The 20,624-nt window shown below is 46.9% G+C and overlaps 1 protein-coding gene across 2 annotated transcripts in view; it reads right to left on the minus strand.

Moving 5' to 3' along the window:
- Positions 1–2,486: 2,486 nt before the first annotated feature.
- NCOA5 (nuclear receptor coactivator 5) overlaps positions 2,487–20,624 on the minus strand; it is a 28,200-nt gene continuing 10,062 nt past the window's right edge. Inside the window, exons 2-8 of one of the 2 annotated variants that reach the window (XM_037499721.2) lie at positions 19,855–19,921; positions 11,833–12,150; positions 10,295–10,431; positions 9,209–9,335; positions 7,246–7,445; positions 5,413–5,733; positions 2,487–4,945 (exon numbers count right to left, since the gene is read on the minus strand). In XM_037499721.2, the coding sequence (XP_037355618.1) occupies positions 4,356–4,945; positions 5,413–5,733; positions 7,246–7,445; positions 9,209–9,335; positions 10,295–10,431; positions 11,833–12,150; positions 19,855–19,892 (1,731 nt within the window). In that variant the 5' untranslated portion in view covers positions 19,893–19,921 and the 3' untranslated portion in view covers positions 2,487–4,355. Of the gene's footprint in view, positions 4,946–5,389; positions 5,734–7,245; positions 7,446–9,208; positions 9,336–10,294; positions 10,432–11,832; positions 12,151–19,854; positions 19,922–20,624 lie in introns of both variants that reach the window. The other variant, XM_037499728.2, reaches the window with a different exon arrangement.

Below are 20,624 nucleotides of genomic sequence, written 5' to 3' on the forward strand. Positions count from 1 at the left end.
CAGGACCTGCCCCCGGGCCCGAGCGCGCCCGGCCCGCGGCCCGAGCCCTCGCGCGCCCCCCGCTGTCACCGTTTACATGAGACCCCGCGCCCGCGCCCGGCCCCTCCCCCGCTGCCTGCCGGTCCCGAGGCCTCGCCTGCCGCGGCGACTGGAGAGGACCGGCCGCCGGAGCCCCGCGCCCCGCGCGCCCCGGCCGCGCCGCCCCCTTGGGGCCCGACCTCGCCCCGCGGGGGGAGACGCTGCAATAAAGGTCGGGAGGAGGCGCGGGGAGGCGCGGAGCCGGGCCTGGGGGACCCCGGCGCGCCCGCGCGGCCCCGCCCCCCGCGCCCTCCTGCGCGCTCCCCGGCGCACCCCCGTCCCGGCGGCCGGGCGGGCGGGGGCGGCGCGGGCTATACATAGTGTACAGGAGACATCGCGTGTATTTTTAACGTCCCCATATTTCTGTGACCAGCCGCGCTACGGACTTCTCTTCCCGCCGCCGCCGCGCCCCCCGCGGGGCGCCCTGGACGGCCGCGTCCGAGAACCAAGCGCTTTAGGCGCGGGCGGGCGTCGGGGTCCGGCCCTCGACAGCCCCGCCGCGCTCCCGCCGCCGCATCCCCCGCGAGCCCCCGGCTCCCGACCCCTCCCTCCCGCTCCGGCCGGGGACGAGGGGAGCCCGCGCCGGCCGCCCCGGACTCGCCTCCCCGCGGGCGCGCGCCCCCCTCGCGGCTGCCGCGCCCGCCGGGCCAGGCCGGGGAGGCGCCCGCGAGCGGGGAGGCGAGAGGCCCTCGCCCCACCGAGGAAGCCCCGCCCCGGTGCCTTCGCTGGGGGAGCCGGCGGCTCTCCGGCCGGCCGCTGCCCGCTCCCCTGGCCCATGGCTCCTCGCCAAAGACTGAAATCGGGGCGCCGGAGGGCGCCCTCTCCCCGGAGCTCCCTCTCGGACAGCTGAGGGAGGAGGCGGATTCCGGCTCGGGCGGGCCCCCCGCGCAGGCCCCCGCGCCCCCCTGACGCGTCCTCCCCCGCCCCGCCGGCGGCCCGGGTCTCGGGGACCTCGCCCCCTCTCCGGTCTCCGCCGGGCTCGCCGCCCGCCGCGGTCTCGAGCTGCGTCTCCCGGGCGCCTGGGCCCGCGGGAGGGCTGGAGCCGCTGCGTGCTTCGTTCTCAGCGCCTCTGTCCTCCACCTAGGACCCGAGGTCCTCGGCTTCTCCAAGTCCAGTCCGCGGCGCTTCAGCTCCACCAGCCCGGTGGGAGGCGCCTTCCGCCCCTCGAGAAGGCGCCCTCGGCTGGGTTCCCTTCCCCAGGGCACTCGGCCAAGGGGTCAGGCACTGCATGCCGGGCGCAGCGCCCTCCGGGGCGGGGCGTAGAGTACTCCAGCCCCAGGGCCCCGGCTTTCACACCTAGTCAGACATCCCGCCACCTCCCAGCGCGGGGGCTGCTGGGAGCTCCTGACCCCGCCCCCTCCCTTCCTTTGACCCCAACCAGAGCTGGAGCCGGTGCCATCTAGCCTGGGTCAGGCGCGGCCGGAGGTAGGTCTGGACATCTGCTTGGGCCCAAGCCCGAGACCTGGTCCCGGGCTGGATGGATTCTTCCAGGCGGTCATCAGAAAGCCTCCCCACCAATCCTCCAAAGACCTCCTCTTGAGAACCACAGCTGGGTCTAGCTTCTGGGGGTCTGAGCATTCCAGGGCTCAAGGGGTGTGCTGGGTCGAGGGGGAAGGGGGTTGCATCAACACCAATTAGGGAACCAAAGTTGCACTATCTGGGCCAGGCTGGTTGGCAAGAGCAGCTTCCGTTGATGAAAACAAACATCCCACAACCACCACCCAAGTTTTCTGTGCTACATGTGCAATATTTGTTCTGATGTTCTCACAAGTCATTCATCAGATTATCTTCACGACCATTGTAGCTAGATGTTTCATGTCCATTCAAGTGACTTTTATTCTGAGTGCAATATTTCAATAGCCTTGTAGTGATAACTAGTGTTGCTTTTGTTTTAGAAGATCTATGTGCAGGGCAATGCAATGAAGTTGAAAACCCTTGTAAATAGGAGAGGTTGCAACCAAATCAAGAGTATTTATTACTATTATTAGGCCTGCCTTTAATTTCCAGTGTAAGTGTTTCAGTATTCCGCATTCTGCCTCAGTATTGATCTTGTGTTCTTTGTGCCAATATGAAAAGGAGAGGGTTGGTTCTTTCCTTTACTGTTGAATGCTCCCATTTAATGCTTTACAGCTTTTACTGTATTAATTTTTTAGACTCCCGTCTGCAGAAAATGCAATAAAAATAATTTTATTATACCCTTCACAGCTTGAGCTATGCTGTTCCGACACTGGAGGGGACACAGGGGAACCCAAGGCGGCCCCAGCCAGGAGGACCCTGGAGACTTAGTCAGAAAGGCCGGCATGCCCTGGCGGGAGGACAGCAGAGCCGGCAGGGCTGCGGTGTGGCACGTAGGACAGCTGTGGGGCCCGTGCCCCGGGGGCCGCAGGGCTGGTGGAGCAGAGCGCACACCTCACACTCTTACTAGGTCAGGCTCAGCGCTGCCAGCACCTTGGTCGCCGACCCACGGGAGGCCTCGTGCCAATCACTTCCCCACATCTTCCTCAGCCCCACATGTCCTGCTGCAGCTGGCTAGTAAGTGTTCTCCAAGGTTCTGCGACACTATGGTTCTGCCAACTCTGTGCACCACGGGCAGAACAGAGGGTGGCGAGTGAGATGAAATCTGAACGGGAAAGTGCCCCACTCCACTGGCCGCCAGCCAGGCACAGCCTCAGGGTCCCGTTTTCCTTCTCAGAGGAGGAGGAGGAGCCTGCTGCCAAGGAGAGTTTCCCATCAACTAGGATGCTTGACAAGACCGTCATCAGCCAGCGCGGGCTTTTGCTCTGAACTGTTATTAAACCTAACTAGGTGCGCTACATCGCGAGAGAAGCTACTAGGTTAATGAGGCTTCGAGGCCTGAGCGCGGGTCGGGGACGGAAGGGGCAGATGTCACAGCAGACTGAAATCAGGCAGTGCTGCGCTGGGGACCGTCCCTTCCGAGCCTGGGGGGGTGCCCCGCAAAGAGGTCCTGCAGCCAGCCACACCGCAAAGAGATGACGCAGCTTTTACATTTTCATTTTAATTAAAAAGTAATCATTTCATATTATTAACAACACAAGAGTTCCAAAGAGGGGGAAAAAAACCCACTATATAACACAAACAGGTCAGAACAAAAAACGCTGCCATCTGGGGACCTTGAGTTTGGAAACCATTGTTTGCTGAGCCACCGACAGGGAAGCAGCTCAAGTCACTGTTCTCCCTCATCCCTGCGGGGCCCCTACGGACCAAGACCACGACATCACCCTCAGGGCTCTGATGGGCGCCTCCCTAGGGAGGGAGCAGCCTCCTTTGGCTCCATTTAGAGCAGCAGCCAGAAGTCCTCCCTCTAGCAATTTCATTCCGGCTCAAAAGTTAAGAACAGCCGCCTGCATCGAGAACACGTCCAGCTACCAGAAGCCTGACATCAAAATGGTCTCTACCTCCTGCTGCTCAGAAAACAAAATTAAGATTCTAGGTGAAAACAAGAGCCTGATTTTTGAGCCAAATGCTCAAAACAGTCACTGAAGCGGGTGTTCACTGCCAGAGTCCAGAGCTGCCTTCTGAGAACCAACTCCAAGAAACTACCACTGGAGAGGGAGATGGTGACAGAAGTGTTAAGGGGGGTTCAGTGCTGGGCCCAGCTCCACAGGTCTGGTCAAACTGCTGGTGACTGGAGCAGTTCTTTCCACTGGAGAGCCTCCAATGAAATGGGGAAGAGAGAAAAAAAAGAAAAAAAAAAAAAGAACCCCGGGTCAGGCAGCAAAGCGCCTGTGTTGCGGCTGCCACAGCCACTCCTTAACAGCTCGGGAGCAGCCGATTCTCGAATCCACAAGCAGAAGTCCCAGAGCAATGGGCCCGTGACCGGCTGTCTGCTCCCTGCGTCCTCAGGCAGAACGCCAGGCTGCATGAGGCTGGAACGCCTTGGTGGGTCCAAGATGAACAAAGGCAGTGCTGACGTGAAAATGCCACTGCAGACTCAAGCACTGAGGGCCTGGCTTCTCTCCCCAGATCAACAGAGAAACTGAAGAAAAACGGACAGAGCCCAGACACTTACAGTGCCCAATGACCCCAGAGATAATTTTCTATAAAAAAGAAAAAAAAAAGACCCCCAAATGCAGTATAAACTCTGACTCGAATAAGCAACACAGCCTTGGGCAGGAGAGCAGGTGGTAGAAACTTACGACATTTGATGTGGACCTGGACAGGCGCAAAGAACATCCTCCAAATAACTCTATCTAGAACGCAGTGAGTGAGAGGAGGCCAGGGGATGAGGGATCTGGGAGGAGTTGAGAGATTTAGCCTCAGTAATGCCTCTGGTAAGATCCCATGGGGGCCTGGGGCCGCCCCACCTGTGCTGTGGTCTGGCTAACCAGGTGGGAGAGAGCAGGGCCACTCTGGATCAGGGTGTCCAGAGCCTTCTGTACACTTGGATTGTCAAAGTTGATACCTGTGGAAGACACGGGCCTCTGGCTAGCCATATTGCTGGCAGGTGCCAGGCGACTGGAAGGCTGGCCAAAGAGCCCTTGGGAAGGAGCCCCAGGCCTGGGGCCCATGTTCCGAGCAGATCCTGCCTGTCCCAAAATGTTTGGAGGCTGATTGCCAGAGGCCTGTGATCTTTGTTGAGGCTGGCTGTTCGCTGCTGTGGAAAAATTCTGGTTCTGGGTGTTTCCGGCAGCAACTGAGGGGGATGTAGAGCTGCTATTGGCCGTAACCGCGCCACTATTGAAGAGGCTGAGGATTTTGGCCTGAAGCTCTTGCTGGGAGGTGGGGGGTGCAGCTGGAGTGGGTGTAGCAGAGGGGAGCACTTGGCCGCTGGGGAGCGATTGAGAACTTGGCTGTGTCTTCAGCGAGGCACCCGAGGTCGCCCCGAGTGGTTGGCGGGAAATCGGGCCTAGGAGACAGAAGGAGGAGGTATCTGGTTCAAAGTACCCCCCACTGGCAGGAGGCTTAGCAGCCCAGGGAAGAACAGCAATCACTGATCACATCAATCACACAGTACACAGACTAGAACATCAATTTCCCCAAGGGGCCAGGCCACCTCATGGCATAGGCTGTTTTCAGCAAACAGCCTGGTTTCCCCAGAGAACTACTTTAAAAAAAAAAGAACATCCATTTTAGTTACTAGGGAGCCAGCTATACCAGTTCACCCACCACCCTATTAACTACTGGGACCAGAATTCAGCACCCAAATCTTAAATTATCATTGCATCACCGCGGATGGCCCGGGGGAGAGCCCAAGGACAGGCTCATTTCCCGTACCCGCCCCAGGGAGCCCTGGGCTGCCACCCTCCCCACAGAGCCTGGGGATTAGAGAAATGCAGAGTCAGAACTTCACCTCGGCCCTGCCACGTAGCTCACCAGGCAGAGAGTCGGTGCTGCTCCTCATAAGCCGCTCCTTCCGCTCTCGCAGGTAGTTGATGATCTTGTCAGTCTCTTCAGCAGTGAGGTACCTGTTGTCTGCCAGCAGGTTGATGAGGCTCTGGATGGCTGGAGGGTGCCCCCCACGCACCCCTTCCTCAGGGCCGCCTCGTTCTCTTTCCTGTAGGATGGTTTCATCAGCCATTTTGGCTGCCTGTCTGGCAATCTCCTCACGTTCCTTTTCCCGGCACTCGTTCTTATATCGCTCATAATTTCTGGCCACTAGCACCATGGCGTCTGCCTGGGGCATGTTGCGATGCTCTGCAGGAGGGAATGACGCGAGTTATTTCTCCCATGACAGATCTGAGTGCCCACCTGCTGGACTTACACCAAGCCTTTCCTAATCTCAAACCAAAAAGAAAACCATTTTAGTGAAAGGACTCTTGGGATGGAAGCTCGGGAGGGGCAGGAGGGGCAGGAGGAAGGGTGGGAAAACAGGTGACAGGATCTCTCTGGCGAGGAACATGAACCTTTGTACAGCTGGTTCTCTGGGGAATTCCGAGATCACAGACTTATAGTAAAAACCAAAGAGGCATGACAGTTCCCCACAGATTCACAAATATCACGTGGGGACTGACCATAGGAGGTAGGCTGCAGGGGGCTGAAGCGCTCTTCTGTAAAGCCTGCTCTCCACTGTGCACCTCAGGATAGAGCTGGCCTACTGCTTTTTTTATTCATCAGTTCAAAGGTCATGGATGAAGATCAAACTGTGACCCTATACAACCTTCTACCCTTACCTTTGGGGAACATGATTTACAACTGCTCAGTACTTGTACCACCCTGGGCCTCGCTCCTGTTCACAGCTCCTCTGCTCACTTCTCTGGCATACTTATAAACAGTATCCTATCGCCAGATGTATTCTCTCCCCCCCCCCCCTCTAGAAAGTTTGGTGAAAACAAGGCTTTTATCATATTTAGTGCTGTATGTGCCACAGGTCTGATGAGCCAGCTCTCACCAGCAAAGACCACTCATACATCTCTTCTCCAACCCTCCCTCCTGAAGCTGCCTCACAGTGGTGGTGAGAAATAAGACACAGTGGAAGTATTGATCCCCCACCCCCGCCCGGCCACAGGTTATCAGACATCTGCCAGTATACCATCGTATTTATCTGATGGCTAAATATGATGTCTAATATGTAGCTGGCCCAGAACTGTATCCCATGAAAGAGTATCAGATGAATAAACAACTACAGAAGACTATGTAAAATTTGGGTACTGAATTTTGATTCCTTGTGTAAGACTTGGATACTGAATTCTGGTGTTAGGTGGAGTAGTATTGCTGGCTCCCTAATAACCAAGATGGATGTCTTTTTAAAAAAGTATCCCGGGGCCTCCCTGGTGGCGCAGCAGTTGAGCGCTGGGCTGCGAAGCTGCCCGCAGCCTCTGCAGCGCCGGTTTGATCCCCGGCCACCGGAGGAGGGTCCCACAAGGTGCACAGACCTCTCCTGCCGCCCGCTGCTCCCCTCAGCAGTGTACTTCGTCCATCTGCCTGTTCTGCTCCCCGCTCTGGCTCTGGTGAATTCTCTCACCCTCCCGCGCTTCTGACTGTACCCAGTGCTTGTATAAATAAGTAAATCTTTAAAAAAAATTAAAAAAAATAAAAAAAATAAAAAAGTATCCCACTAGAGAAACTAGGCTGTTTGCTGTTTTTCTGGAAACAGCATAGTCACAGTTAAAGATAATGGGCCCTACCATGTTTCAGCTGAGGAAGGCATAAAAGAGTTAATGGACTAGGGACCACCTCTGCAATTCTGAACCACGTGGGCCTCTGTACCTTGTGGGGTCCCAAACATGATGTTGACTGTACAGGAGCGGTGAATCTGGTGTTGCTGGGTGATGACGATAGCAAAAGGAGACCCTCCTCTGCTAACATCTTCCAAGGCTTGTGACAATGACACTTCTGTGTTGAGGAAGATCAAGTCCACTACCATGCCTAGGTCTCGCACCTTCCGCCCCACAGATTCAGCATAATCTCTGTAGAAATAAACAGCATCCAGGTGAGACCCTTTGACCGATACCTAGCCTGTACGCTATCATGCTCCTATGGCATTTTCAAATCTTTCTGCCCAAGTTCAAATTTCTCGTGCCCTCTTCAGGCTCCAAGGATCTAGACTAACTCCTCTTTACACAGGCTCAGGTAGGTCACAAAGTCACCAGTAGCACAGTATTTAGGACGTGGGTCCTTCTTTTGATTGCCTAAGAACTGGTGGCACATTATCTGTGTGTGTGTGGTGGTGGTGGGGGAAGGGTACATAACATAATTGGGAAAGGATGGGCTTCAATGCTGAAAGACGGGTTTGCAGCCTGCTTCTTACATTTACTTGCAAAGTTGTGAAGCTTTAAGTAAGTCCTTTTACCTCTTATAAACCTCAGTTTCTTTACCAATAAAACAGGAATAATATGGCTCAGTTTGTATGTCATTTCCTTGACCTTTTCTTCGATCTAAATTAAGAGTCTTGACATAGTTCTTCTCATAGGACTTATCACCAATACATTTATTTTGGTCATCTACCAACTAGGGTGTGGAGGGGCCATGCATTTGCTTAGCATTACTGCCCCACTTCCCAGCATATGCCATACATATAAAAATTTGCTGGACGAATACATATGTAACATGATTATTGTGAAGATCAAAAACAATTTAAGTAAAACCCTCAGCATGGGGTAGTACAAAGGAAGTGCTCAGATAATGATGGCTATTAACATGTGTCAAAAAAAAAAAAAACAAAAAAAACAAAAAACAAACACCCCACAAAAACAAAAGCCTGAGCCTGCAGTTAAAACATCACCAATCTCTCAAGGTAACCCAGAGTCTGTGAACTCTGCCTGCTGCTTGGTTTCTCAACACGAATTTCCCCAGTCTCTGCCTTGAAATTAGCTCTTTGACCCCAAACTGCTAGGAAATACATGAAGTTATTTACGGACCACCTGGGGAGAGGGAACATAGGTACTGTCAATCCTGCAACTGGCTTTCCTCTTCCAGGAAAGAATGTAAAAGAGAGGTGCAATCAAATGGCACTGGGAACCCTGGCTTCACTAGCATGGCCACCTAACAGTCCTGCTGGCCATGGCATGTCACAAAGAAGGCTTGGTTCTTGAGTGCCAGATGTAGACACATATACCTCCCAAAGGATTGGGGGATTCAGGGTATCCCATGAAGGTGGCTTCTATTACTTTGTCCGACCAGCCTAAATTTCTGTGATTTTCCTTTGGGAAGGCACTTCTCCCCTCATTCAGTCCACCTGGCTCTGTCTACACGCGCAATCCCACCTTTAACTTCAGGGATGGGCACATGACCTAGCTCTGGCCAAACAGACAATCCCAGCACTATAGCTATGGTAACTGGTTCAGGGATGGGAAAGTGAGCCAGGCCAGTCTTACGAGAAACAATTCCAAGACTTTAGGTAGACGCGCTGGGAAAGTGAAGGTCTCGTCCCACTGGGTTTGTTAAGAAGATACATGTCTATGACCAATGCCATTCTGCCTTTTCAAACAGAAAGCCTGTCTGACAATGCATGCCTGAACGTCCTAGTCAATAAGCTAAGAATTCCCCTCCAGAGGCTAATCCAGTTTGCAAAGGGCTTTCTATCACCTACAACCGAAAGAACTCTGGCCAGCACAGCACGGCAATGCCAGAATACACAGCCCAAGTTCAGTGGGCAGAGATGCCAAGAGGGAGCCTGAATTTCTTTTCTGATCCTTCTCCTTACTCAAGAGAAATAGCAAAGGGTTCTTACTTAGTCTGCTTGTTGACCACAATCACAGAACAATCAACAGGCCTCTCAGCATCAAAGCGTCTCTGGATTTCCTCAAAATATTGACGATAAAGCTCTTCTCTACGCCGTTCCTCACGTTTCAAACGCTCTGCAAGATACCACCAGGGAAAACTGAAATATGGACTCTGTCTTTCTATAAAAATAAGTCACAGGCCTCACTTCTAACTGAACTACTTGTAGGTAAAGGTCGTAACACATACACTGAATTCTCTGGACTACCTCCTAAAAACAACCAGGATTATAATTTTTTACTATTACAAATATATCAACACAGAATGGTTGGATTAAAGGGCATGCTAAGGGTGTTTTAATGTTTCACCAGATACATACTGCCAGACTGCCCTCTAGAAATGTTATTATTAGTTATCTCTCCACAGGGGTGGATTACCTAGTGCTATTTCTCTACATCTTAGGTAGCATTAGGTACTACCGTTTAAAAAAATTCCCACCAACTTCACTGGCAGAAGTTGGTATTTCATTATTATTCTAATTTACAATGTTGGGACAGCTATTTAAGATCCTTATTGATAGGTACTTGTAATCTGCTTTACTTTGGAAAAAAATCAGATAGTAAAGTTTTACAACAAATTAAAAATGAGATTCTTAACTCAATGGCTACATATAAAGTGATTTTAAAATCTTAAAAGATGAACTGAGAAAAACCAGGATTTAAAAAAATGTTTGTCTTTACCTAAAGAAGAGATGCTGTTAGGTAAAAACCAGAAGAAACAAAAACTCCGCATGTCACATAGGGAATGCTGTGGTTTAGTCATGGGCAAAAAGCAAGCACCTAAACTCTTCAATCTTTTATTCATTTCTTACTGCTGGAACTTCCTATTTGTTTCTTCTTACTAGATGACTGAACCAGATGATAATACCAATTTGTATTTTAAAAACTAATTTTAAGCTGAATATTCTCTACACATTAATATTTGTATTTCTTCATTTTGTGAATTGTTTAATACCTTTTCCGTTGATCATTAATTTCCTCTTTCTTTTGTAAAGTGTTCTACCATGAATAAGGATAAACCATTTCTGCTACTTTACCTTTTGCTCGAGACTGACTTTCTGGGCCTGGAGGGCCTCGGCCATCAAAGCTATCTCTGTAACGATCAAAGTAAGAGTCATCCTTTCTCCTGCAATAATCATCCATTCGTAGGTATCGGTCATATGAGCCTTCTCTCCTGAAAAGTTAAACAAATTTAATAAAGTTTTCCTCTTCCCGGAAAAAAAAAAAAAAAAAAAAAAAAAAAAGTTAAACAAATTTGCATAAAGTTAAAACTATGCTATTCTGCAAAAATCCGAGAATTTCCCCAGTCCCAGTATTCTGTGAGGATGTCACATTAGTAAGCCACAGGACTTCGATTCAGTTAATCAGGTTTGGGACTTGCTGCTTATCATTTCCACAGCTCCACCTAGGTTAACCTGTCATGCAAGGATGTCCAGGGAGGGGGTACGGAAAGTTCAGGCATAGTCCCTGGCATAAAGCAGATGTGAAATAACTGGTAGTAATTACTGGTAAGACTTTTGAGGAATCTATCCACGGCCCCTCCACCTGCCCCCACCCCTTCCACTTTAAAAAAATGTGGTTAAAACCAACATGTATTTTACATAATTTATACATACATGTCATAATATATATATATGTTTTCATCACCCTGAACAGAACATTCTTGTACCCATTAGGCAAAATCTCTTCATGCCCCATTCCTGTAACTTCTAGTAACTTTAAGTCTGTATGAATTTGTCTTTTTTAGATACTTCAAGTAGGTGGAAGCATTACAACGTTTGGCTTACTTCTCTCAGTGGAATGTTCTCAAGGTTCATCCAGGTTATAGCATGTGTCAGAACTGGCTTCCTTTTTATGGCTGAAACATTCTATTGTGTGGTTATAGCACATTAAAAAAAAATACCCATATATCTACGGATATTTGGGGTGTGTCCACCTTTTGTGAATAGTGCTGCTCTGCATATTTATGCACAAGTATCTGTTTGACTCCCTCTTTTCTGTTCTTATGAGCATATACTCAGGAGTGGAATTGATGAGTCCCAGTAATTCTATGTTTAGCCTTATGAGGAACTACCAAACCACTTCTCACAGTGGTCACACCATTTTTAGAGCCCCGCCAGTAACATATGTGAGTCCCAACTTCTCCACAACTTGCCAACACTTGGGTTTTTAAAAAAATAAACTATTATAGCTATCTTCGCAGGTATGACCTGGTATCTCACTGTGGCTTTGACTGCATTTTCCCAATGACTAGTGATGTTGAGCATCTTTGCATGTATTCACTGGCCATTTACACATGCTCCCTGTGCTTTTGTACTACCCAAACAATCTGTACTCTGTCTATTTTGCCATTTGCATGAAGTTTCATAGGCCACAGATATCCAGATTCACTAAGTATAGTTCATCAATCATTCACACGTTCAGCAAATATTTATTGAGCAGCACATCACCTACCATTTGACACTGAAAATAGAAGGCTGAACAGTCCTGACCTTACAGAGCATTCAATTAATTCAGCAGCACACACTTAAGAAAAACTGTTAGAGCAAGAAAGCAGAGGAGCTGTTTACTGCACCTGTACATGGGATCTCGGGAGTCCCTCATATCTCTGTATCTGTCATACATGGGTTCCCGGTGATCTCGAAAATCCCTAGAGTCTCTTAGATCACGAAAGTCTCTGAGATCCCTCATGTCCCGAGCATCGCGCATACTCCTGCTGTCTCTGTGATCCCGAATGTCTCTGCTATCTCTGTGGTCCCGCAGGTCTCGGGGGTCTCGCATGTCTCTGCTATCCCGGCCGTTTCTGCCATCCCTGGGCTCTCTTCTTGGGCTTCCTCGAATGGGGGATCGATCACGTCTTGTATCTCGTCCATCTCCAAAGCCATACGGATCTCTGCGGGAGGGAGCAAGAAAATGCTGAGACAGAGAAATTGAAGGTAGCCAACCTTTCAGCTCTTTATTGGAGGAAGCCCCCACCCTCCAAGTGTTTTTCACTAAAATATAGCAGTCAAACAGTGAGAACATGACTAAAAATTTTAAGAAGAGTCACCCATCTGGTCAGCAAATAAAGACTTTGCTTCATGAGAGATTCCACCCATTAAAAATCCATTCCCAACATTTTTTTTTTTTAAAAATATTTATTTATTTATGCATACAGAGCTGGGGTGCAGGGGAGGGGAGGTGAGGGGTCCAGAGGTTTGGGGTGTATGTGAGAAGATTCACCAGAGGCAGAGTGGGGAACAGAACAGGCAGACTGAAATACACTGCTGAGGGGAGCAGTGGGCAAGTCAGGAGAGGTCTGCTGCACCATGTGGGTCACCTCCCTGGCCGGGGATCAAATTTGTGCTGTAGTGGCCGTTGATAGCTTCTTAGTGCTGACATGTTATTTAATCCCTTGTGCCATCAGGGAGGCCCCTCCCAACATTTTTCAAATTAAACTTTTTATATATAATTCACTCAGTCTTATTCTGGACTTTTTTTCACTTCTGCTAATCATCTTCCCAGTTACCAAGGTTTAAGTTAAAAAAAAAAATTAACTTTTGGTTTTTCCTTCCCTGTCCCCATTAAGTCACTTGAATCCTGTTCATTTTTCTTATGGATATATAAGTTCAACTCAAACCCTTATTTCTGTGTTGTCACCAAGTTTCCAAAAAAACCAAAAGCCAGTCTTTCCAGATTTCAAAGAACTCAACACATAAATACCAGATTAGCCACACTAATTCCCACCTATTACCAATCACAACCTGGCCATCATGCTTCCGGGCACCTGTATTTAACAAGTCTGATCCTTCCCCAACCATTATCTTTCTCCCACTTCTTGATTCTACCTCAGTTCTACTTAGGCTGTTTTTATGACTTAGCTCACGCGACATGTTTGTTTCACTGTTTCTGTTCACATGGTTTTTCCTCTTGGGATACTTTTCTTGCATTAATGCAACTATTACCCAATCCTCACAAGCAAGTTCATGTCCTGTGGTTTCTAAAAAATATTCTCTAATTTCCCTAGTAACTGCTGATCTCTCCTCTTTTGAGTACTATTTCTACTGCTCAGCTCAATCTACTATTTAAAATGTCTTCTTGTTTCACCCACTTTAAAGATTACCTCCTCCATAAAACGTGCCCTGGACCATGATCATTCCCAACAAATGTTCTACCTCTAGTCCTTTCCACCTCAATAAATAGCACATTCACTCACTCAGCCAGTAAATTAGATGTCACTTTTGCCTTAAAGCTCCACCCACTCATCCAATTATATTTCCACATTGTTTTGCTCTGAAATTAGTATTAATCTTGCCCATATTAAAAAAAAAAATTGGGGTCCTATTTTCTCCAATGACCTATTCAAAGTTCACTTCTCTTTCTATACTGGTCTTTTAGCTATCAACCACAGTATTTCCTGATGCTTCTACTCATTTTCCAGCTCTCAGCAAAAGTATCTCCTAACCCCTGATTTTGCTAGTTTAACATTTACCTTCTGTCCCTAACTCCTGACTACAATCTCTCCTAGCATCTCACTATTTTTACTTGTTATTTACGATTTGACATATTTGCTTAATGGCTGTCTGTCTCACTAGGCTGCAAGTGCACGAAGGCAAGGACAGTTGAACTCTCCAGTGTAAACCTACTCTGTGGGTTTATAACATCTGGCACAAGGTAGATGTTCCTTGAGTATTTGGAATGAATCTTGCTCCTGCATATATTTCTATTATGGCACTTATCACACTGTTCCATAGCTATCTGCTTACAAGACTTTCCTACCAAAAAGACCTCCTGAAAGCTTTTTCTCCCTATGACACAGCAGATATCAGGAAATGTTTAATGAGTTATTCAACTAAACTACAAGCCTCTCAAGTGCAGGCACCATGTTTTGTTTATACTTTTGTCATCTACCAAGATTACACACAGTAGGCGTTCATCCAGATGCCAGCAGCTCTCATTTTACCTTACCTCACCCTCATCTACAATCACAGCACTCTTTAAAATGCCAATTCTGCTTCAATGACAAGTCCACATCGTATATTTTAAGGCCCTAAAGTACTCCTGATATAGAAGACCAAGGGATTTCAATGAGGGCTGCTAATCACTTTCCTTATTAGAATAAAGTACAGACTGACCAAGATTTCTTTGTTCAGTTTTTCTTATTAGGTCATATAATTCTTCTAACATGACGTAACATCTGATCTAGTATACAGCGTGGGTAAACACTCAGATCCAATGGGAAAGGACAACTGTAAAGTATTTCTGGATTAATGACAGGCAGATAAGCCCGCCTTGGGGAGCAGTTAGAAGCTGTCATTAGTAGTGGAATCAGATTTCAAGTGTTCTTGGCAATCAGGGCCGAGAGAGATCATGAACCTGACAGACCACAGACCACACACAAAACCTTGGGCTGGTGGAAATGGAGGTGAGGACACAGATAAGAACCCCATGTCACAGCACATTATTCACTGCCTTAGGATAATTACAGATGTCGTATTTGGTTCACATTCTTTTGAATCCACTAGAATGCCTCACTCACTTGTCAGAGCCCATCCCTGGAAATTCACCATAACCCTGAATCGCCTAAGTTTGGGTTTATGCTTCTGGTTTAAGAAGGCAAGCACTCCCATTCCCTCAATGCCCCTTCAACCGCCTTCTGTGTAAAAATGTAGAAGGAACCAAAGGTGTGGTGGAAGCAGGAATGGAGAAGATAATTCTTTAAAATGAAAAGGTAAGCTTTTTCCCTTTCTCCAAAAGATGAGCAGTATGGTATACTGATGTTCATCTGGAGACAAAAACAAAACAAACACCCTTAAGGGTCACGTTAGGACCCGAACAAAGAACTCCCCAGAATAAATGGGCCTCTGCTGCTTCCCCCAACACGTTTCTCCAAACAAGAACCAGCTAACCAAAGGGTGGCACAGTGTGCAGGATTCTGAGTATCGCTTGGATGAAGCCTGCTGAATGAGATGCTTGACCTCAGATAACAAGTGGGTTAAAAAGAAGTTTCTAGAGAATAAAGTTCATAGTATCATCCCAAGGCACCAGAAGTATTTACTGGAGACCTGAATGCAGTGTACCCTCATGTACCAGGTCGCTAGAGAGACTAAGAAGAAACGGAACAGTGGTTAAATAAATTTCAGCACGTAGCTCACAAACTGAAAGCAGGTGAAAAACACTACTAAAATTCTGTTATAATTCCTCATCTATCCAGCAGGGGAAGAAAGTCAAATGCTCTTTGTTTTGAGAGAAATAAAGTCATATCACAAGGGAGGAGTGGGTAAAGGGGAGGAAACCACGGCCCAGATGGCAGGTGACACGCTGCTTCTCGCAGAACTGCTTCTCTTCCTGGGCACTAAGGGCTATTTAGGGAACCAAGCATCTGAGAGCCCTCAGAATAAGAACTGATAGTTGATGATCTTAGAAAACTGATGGATTCCGAGGTTCTCTTCAGCAAGAGACTGAAATCTCAAGTACGGGATGTTCTTTGGTCTTGGCTATACAGTAAGGTTGGGGAAGAAGGCCTGTCCTTTACTTGCTTCTGTCAACATCTCTTTTTGTTTGCTGAAATACTGTCCTTGGGAGGGCCAGTCTGTTTTTGCTCCTGGGAAAAAAAAATCCTTCACCAGTTCTTCGTGTTTCTGTTCTGTCATAGACACTGTCCACAAATACCGTTATCTAAAGGTCTGGTGTGACGCTGGTCCCCCACTAGGACGGCACCATGCTGTTGTATCGGATATGAGACTTGAGCAGGATTTGCCATTAGGTGCAGGAAGGATATGGGGTGAATGAGTTAATCACACCTCAGAGATTCAGATTTTGTAAGTGCTCATGCTACTCCCTAGGAAGCACACTGATGATTTTCTCAAGCACAAATTGGATATTTCTGTTGGCAGAGGTGGTGCTTGCTGAGAACTGATGGCTCTTCTTGTGGTTTCACAGCAGAGGCAATCATGGCCTGGAATCTTATTGTGAGGCCCACCTAGAGCTAGGACTGTCTCACACCCAAGGAGCAAGCAGTTATCAATGGAATTAACACTGTGGATATGAAGAAATGATCTTGGGTCATGTAAGAAATGTGTCTACAGCTAGATTATTTCTGATGAGCCAATCTCAGATGACTTTCACCATAGAGATATCAGGCCTAACATGCTCCACGGACACACAGGGAGAATCTTTAAAGTTTTTCGTGTAGACAAGTCTTCCTTAGGTAGTGCGAGGAGGTTCCGGATACAGTCTCACTACAAATACTTGGAGGGCATGTCTTTGAGGAATATACTCCAGGTCCTGGAATGCCAAAGTATTGAACTGAAGATGGAAATTGAGAACATCTTAGATACACCCAGAATCACGGCAGTCTCTGAAGACAGCGAGGACTATTGCCTGGAGTCAGTGGTAACCATGCAATGCACTAAGAGTCCAGTGAAGTGGTCCGAGGGCTAAACAATGAGAATTTGGGCTGAAATTTGATCCAGAGCAGGCATCCCTGATGCAGAGTCCTGTGCTTGGTCAGGTCAACGTTGTCATTATTACACACTGACAGTTGGGAGTCATTAGGGAGGTACATTACCAAACAGAGAGCAATCCCAGAACTGTGGCTTACAGAGACAAAGGAAGAGGTGATAATCCTGTGAAAGCTCCCAAAGACAGCTAGGTGTTTCGACACTCAAGGTTAATAGTCCAGCAAAACAAGGTGTTACAAAGGTCTTGCCAGCATGCTTAAAAAACATTTTTCTTATCAAAAGTAGCAGCACTGAAGACAGAGAGATACAACTAGGGGAAATATTTGCCAGTCCCTCCCCGCCCCCCACTCTGAACAAAGCATCCCTAAGACCCAAGGGCACACAAACCAATTAGGGATGTCATATGAAGGCAGTTTGACTGCCATCAACACACCGGTACATGTGGAATTGTCTTAAGGCTTTGACTGGAAACATGTACCAAAGAGTGATATCCAGTGTTCACTCTCAAAAAATGAGGCACCCCTTCCAGGCTAACCACTTACCCATTTTGTTAACTTACTGCATTTTATTTCTGCCCTATTCATTGCCCTTAAGAGAATACATGATCAGGATAGTGATCAAAATGTTAGTATTATATTTTGAATACAATGGTCAATTTGTCTAGCTTTAGGGTTTTAAATTTATTGTTATTAAAATAAAAAACTGGGACTCTCTGCTCAGGTTTTACATGGAGTTTAGGACAGATTTTACTAAATGTGAACATCCCTCTTCCCTGAACCATATTAAGTATGATTGCATGAAACGTCATCATGTTTAGTAACACACTGAGGGGACACAGTCAGGGACATAGCACCAAGGGGAAGACAGATATGTAATCTGAATTTGACTAACTGACCATCCTACTGATTGTGAATAAAGGAGGGAGCCACAGCCCCATCGACATTCCAAACAATGTAATTTTAGAACTGATTTCTAAGGAAGGTATTGTAGAAGGTCCTCTCCAACACTGTTTTTTTTGGGGGTGTGGGGTGGGGAGGCTATTATTAAAATAAGAAGTTACTTTAAAATGATGACATTTTGGATTTAGGTTGGGATGAAATGAATCTTTTCAATTTAATGCCTTGGCAAAGGCTATATTAGATTCCAATGGGGGAGAGGAATTGGTTATGTCTTCAACATCGCAAATGTTAAATACCTACAATCAATTGGAAATGTTAAAAAGTATTTACTTAAATATAATTAGTAGGATGATATACTCTTTTCAATGTATAGCACAAATAAGAATTACTCTGTATTCTATAATATCCTCTGTTTTTAATTTTTTGCCTGCAGAAATACATAATTATGCAGAGATTCTAAGTATCATGGGGAAGAAGGGATAGGAGAAGATTTTACTAGTGGAATAAAGACACCCGTCTTTAGAGTTACTAATTCCACTTAGCTTGTGGTAAGTTACCTAGTTCACAAACACACATATCAGAGCTCTTTGGAAGCCAGATACACACCGTATTTCCTTTCAAACCATTTGGCAACACCAGATTCCAATGGGAGTCCCATATTAATGATCATTAGATGCAAGCTTCTAGCCACCTGCACTCCATGTTTATTGGGACAATGAGGAGCGACACAGATGGGACGCTCAACATCTGCAGTATGGTTAGATGCATGTAACAGAACCAGACATAATATGGAACTGTGGGAGTCCTGTAGGAATCCTTTATGTTCTTTAGGATACTCACACGTACACACAAAATCAATCACACAGTATTAACCTGCAAGCTGCAGGCATTCCTTATGGTGTTAAGAGAGCACAGACAGAATGCCAATGTATATGCTCACTTCTGCAGCGGAAGCAATGGATGACCAGGGCATCCACTGAACAGCCACAGTGTAGCTGTAGTTGTGGTGTCATATTCAACACCTCTGTCCAGGTAGAGAGCTCTAAGAATTCCACTGAAATCAGCAGCATTACGTTGCCCCTAGGTTCTGCTTGAACTCTGCAGATGTGTGTAATCGATTCCTGGTAGCGTATATTAAAGTGGAGGCAAATATACCAAACAAAAAGCAACCATTCTTTCCTGTAAGTAGTAAACAAAATACAAGTATTTTTGTTCCAAAGCAGGAAAGCTGTATATTATGTGTAAGTGCTCAGTTAGTTGGGGATATATGTCCCCAGGTGACCTGTGGAGCTACCAGTACATATCAGAATTCATTATACTCAGCAGGGCTTAGTTTATTATAGAAAATGTAGTTTTACTGCGTCATGTAGTCCAGGTATGTAGTTTACAGTGGAAAATTAGCATTTTTACTTAGGGGCAATGGCAAAATCCATACTATTCATTGGGTCCACGAAGGGACACCAAATATAAAATATATCTGCCTGCATTCCACAGAGAACTGCACACACTGCATCCCTGTGTGCATGCTCTCTGGTGGGTCATTCTGGATACATACACTCATTTTTGGTGTAAATGGTAACAATAATAAGGCTCTTCTGCCAGAGAAGGGGCTGATTTAATGCATATCAGCAGAGTAGACATCAGGACTCCTGTATACTAGAAGGAAGGATATATTGGGGAAATGCCTTTCATTTTCAGGAAAACTAAGAAAAAGGGAGACTTCTGAGAGTTGGAGTGTTTTTGCCCTTTTTATTTCCCTTCACAGTAACCCAAGCATGCGAGCAAACAGGGATTGCAGTACAGGCACAGCAGCAATCTCTCAAGCAGCACTTTCCATAAACCTGGGTTAACATCTGGACCGGCAGCCATTTGGAATGAAGAGTCGAATCTCTGCTGCCTGCTGCAGTGCAGCATGGCACACACCAGGGACCCCGGGGGCCCTCCTCCTCTCTGGAGGCTCCCATTGACACGTGAGCTGGGGACAGACAGAGGTTTATCCTCTTCCAATTGCCTGCAACTCTTGTTGCAAGCTGAACTTGCTGGTTTGCCACCGAAAACACAAAGCTTCCTCTGTATCTCCTGATGTATGTTTTTTAAAAAGCAGCAAGGCCCTTCACACAAGGTGCATGTTCTTATTGTTTGCTTGAGCGTTTCTGATTTGTTGGGGGGAAGAAAAGACCCTTGAGGTACGGAGTTGGGCTTAACTCCCCAGAGCCCAACTCTCCCAAGGTAACTCACTGCTTCAGGGTACTTTACCTTCGTGTGGGGCTGGGTCTTGATGGAGCCGTATTCATATTTCTTCTTTCCGCTGCCTTATTAATATCTGAAAAGAATAATCAACCCATCTGTTCAATGCTACGGAATAAAAACAAGATCATCAGCACATTCAAATGAAAGCAACAACAAAAAAACTACAATGACACCAGATGGTGTAAGAAAATCCATTCAGCAGACACACTGTCACTTGGGAATTTTTATTAAATTATGGTGGTACATTGGTATGGCTGGGTAAGGAATGTCCCTCAGTTTTCTAGCTAACACATAATTAAAAAAAAGCTGATAACGTCAATGCTTCAACAAGTCCTAAACCTAATACCTGTCCCCTCCAAATGGGGAAAAGGTTGTCTTCTAAATTCTAGAAGAGTCAGCTATAAGATTCTTTTTTGAGGGGAAGAGAATTTTTTTAATAAGTCCAAAGGCAAATAATTTTATTTTATGTTACAAAGAGTAATAGCTGGACTCTGTTATCTTAAAACTTCCGACAATCCATGAAGCAGGGCCTCCTTTTAGTGTGGCTTGTGTTGAATTCCATTGGGTAGAGTCTTCCAGAATGAGATGTAAGAAAGAGATTGAATTTTTTCCTAGACAATGTATATGGCATGCTAGTAGCATCAATAACCCTCATAGATAATCACCTAAGAATAAGAACTGGCATTTAGTATAGTAGGGTTAGGCGATAAAATACTCCTCAAAAGTTTCCACGAGAGAAGTGTGGCATACACAACTAGAAAAGGGGCAGCAGTAGA

The sequence above is a fragment of the Talpa occidentalis genome, unplaced genomic scaffold (genome assembly GCF_014898055.3).
Source record: "Talpa occidentalis isolate TD23 unplaced genomic scaffold, MPIMG_talOcc4v2.1 talOcc4.10, whole genome shotgun sequence".
Lineage (NCBI taxonomy): Eukaryota > Metazoa > Chordata > Mammalia > Eulipotyphla > Talpidae > Talpa > Talpa occidentalis.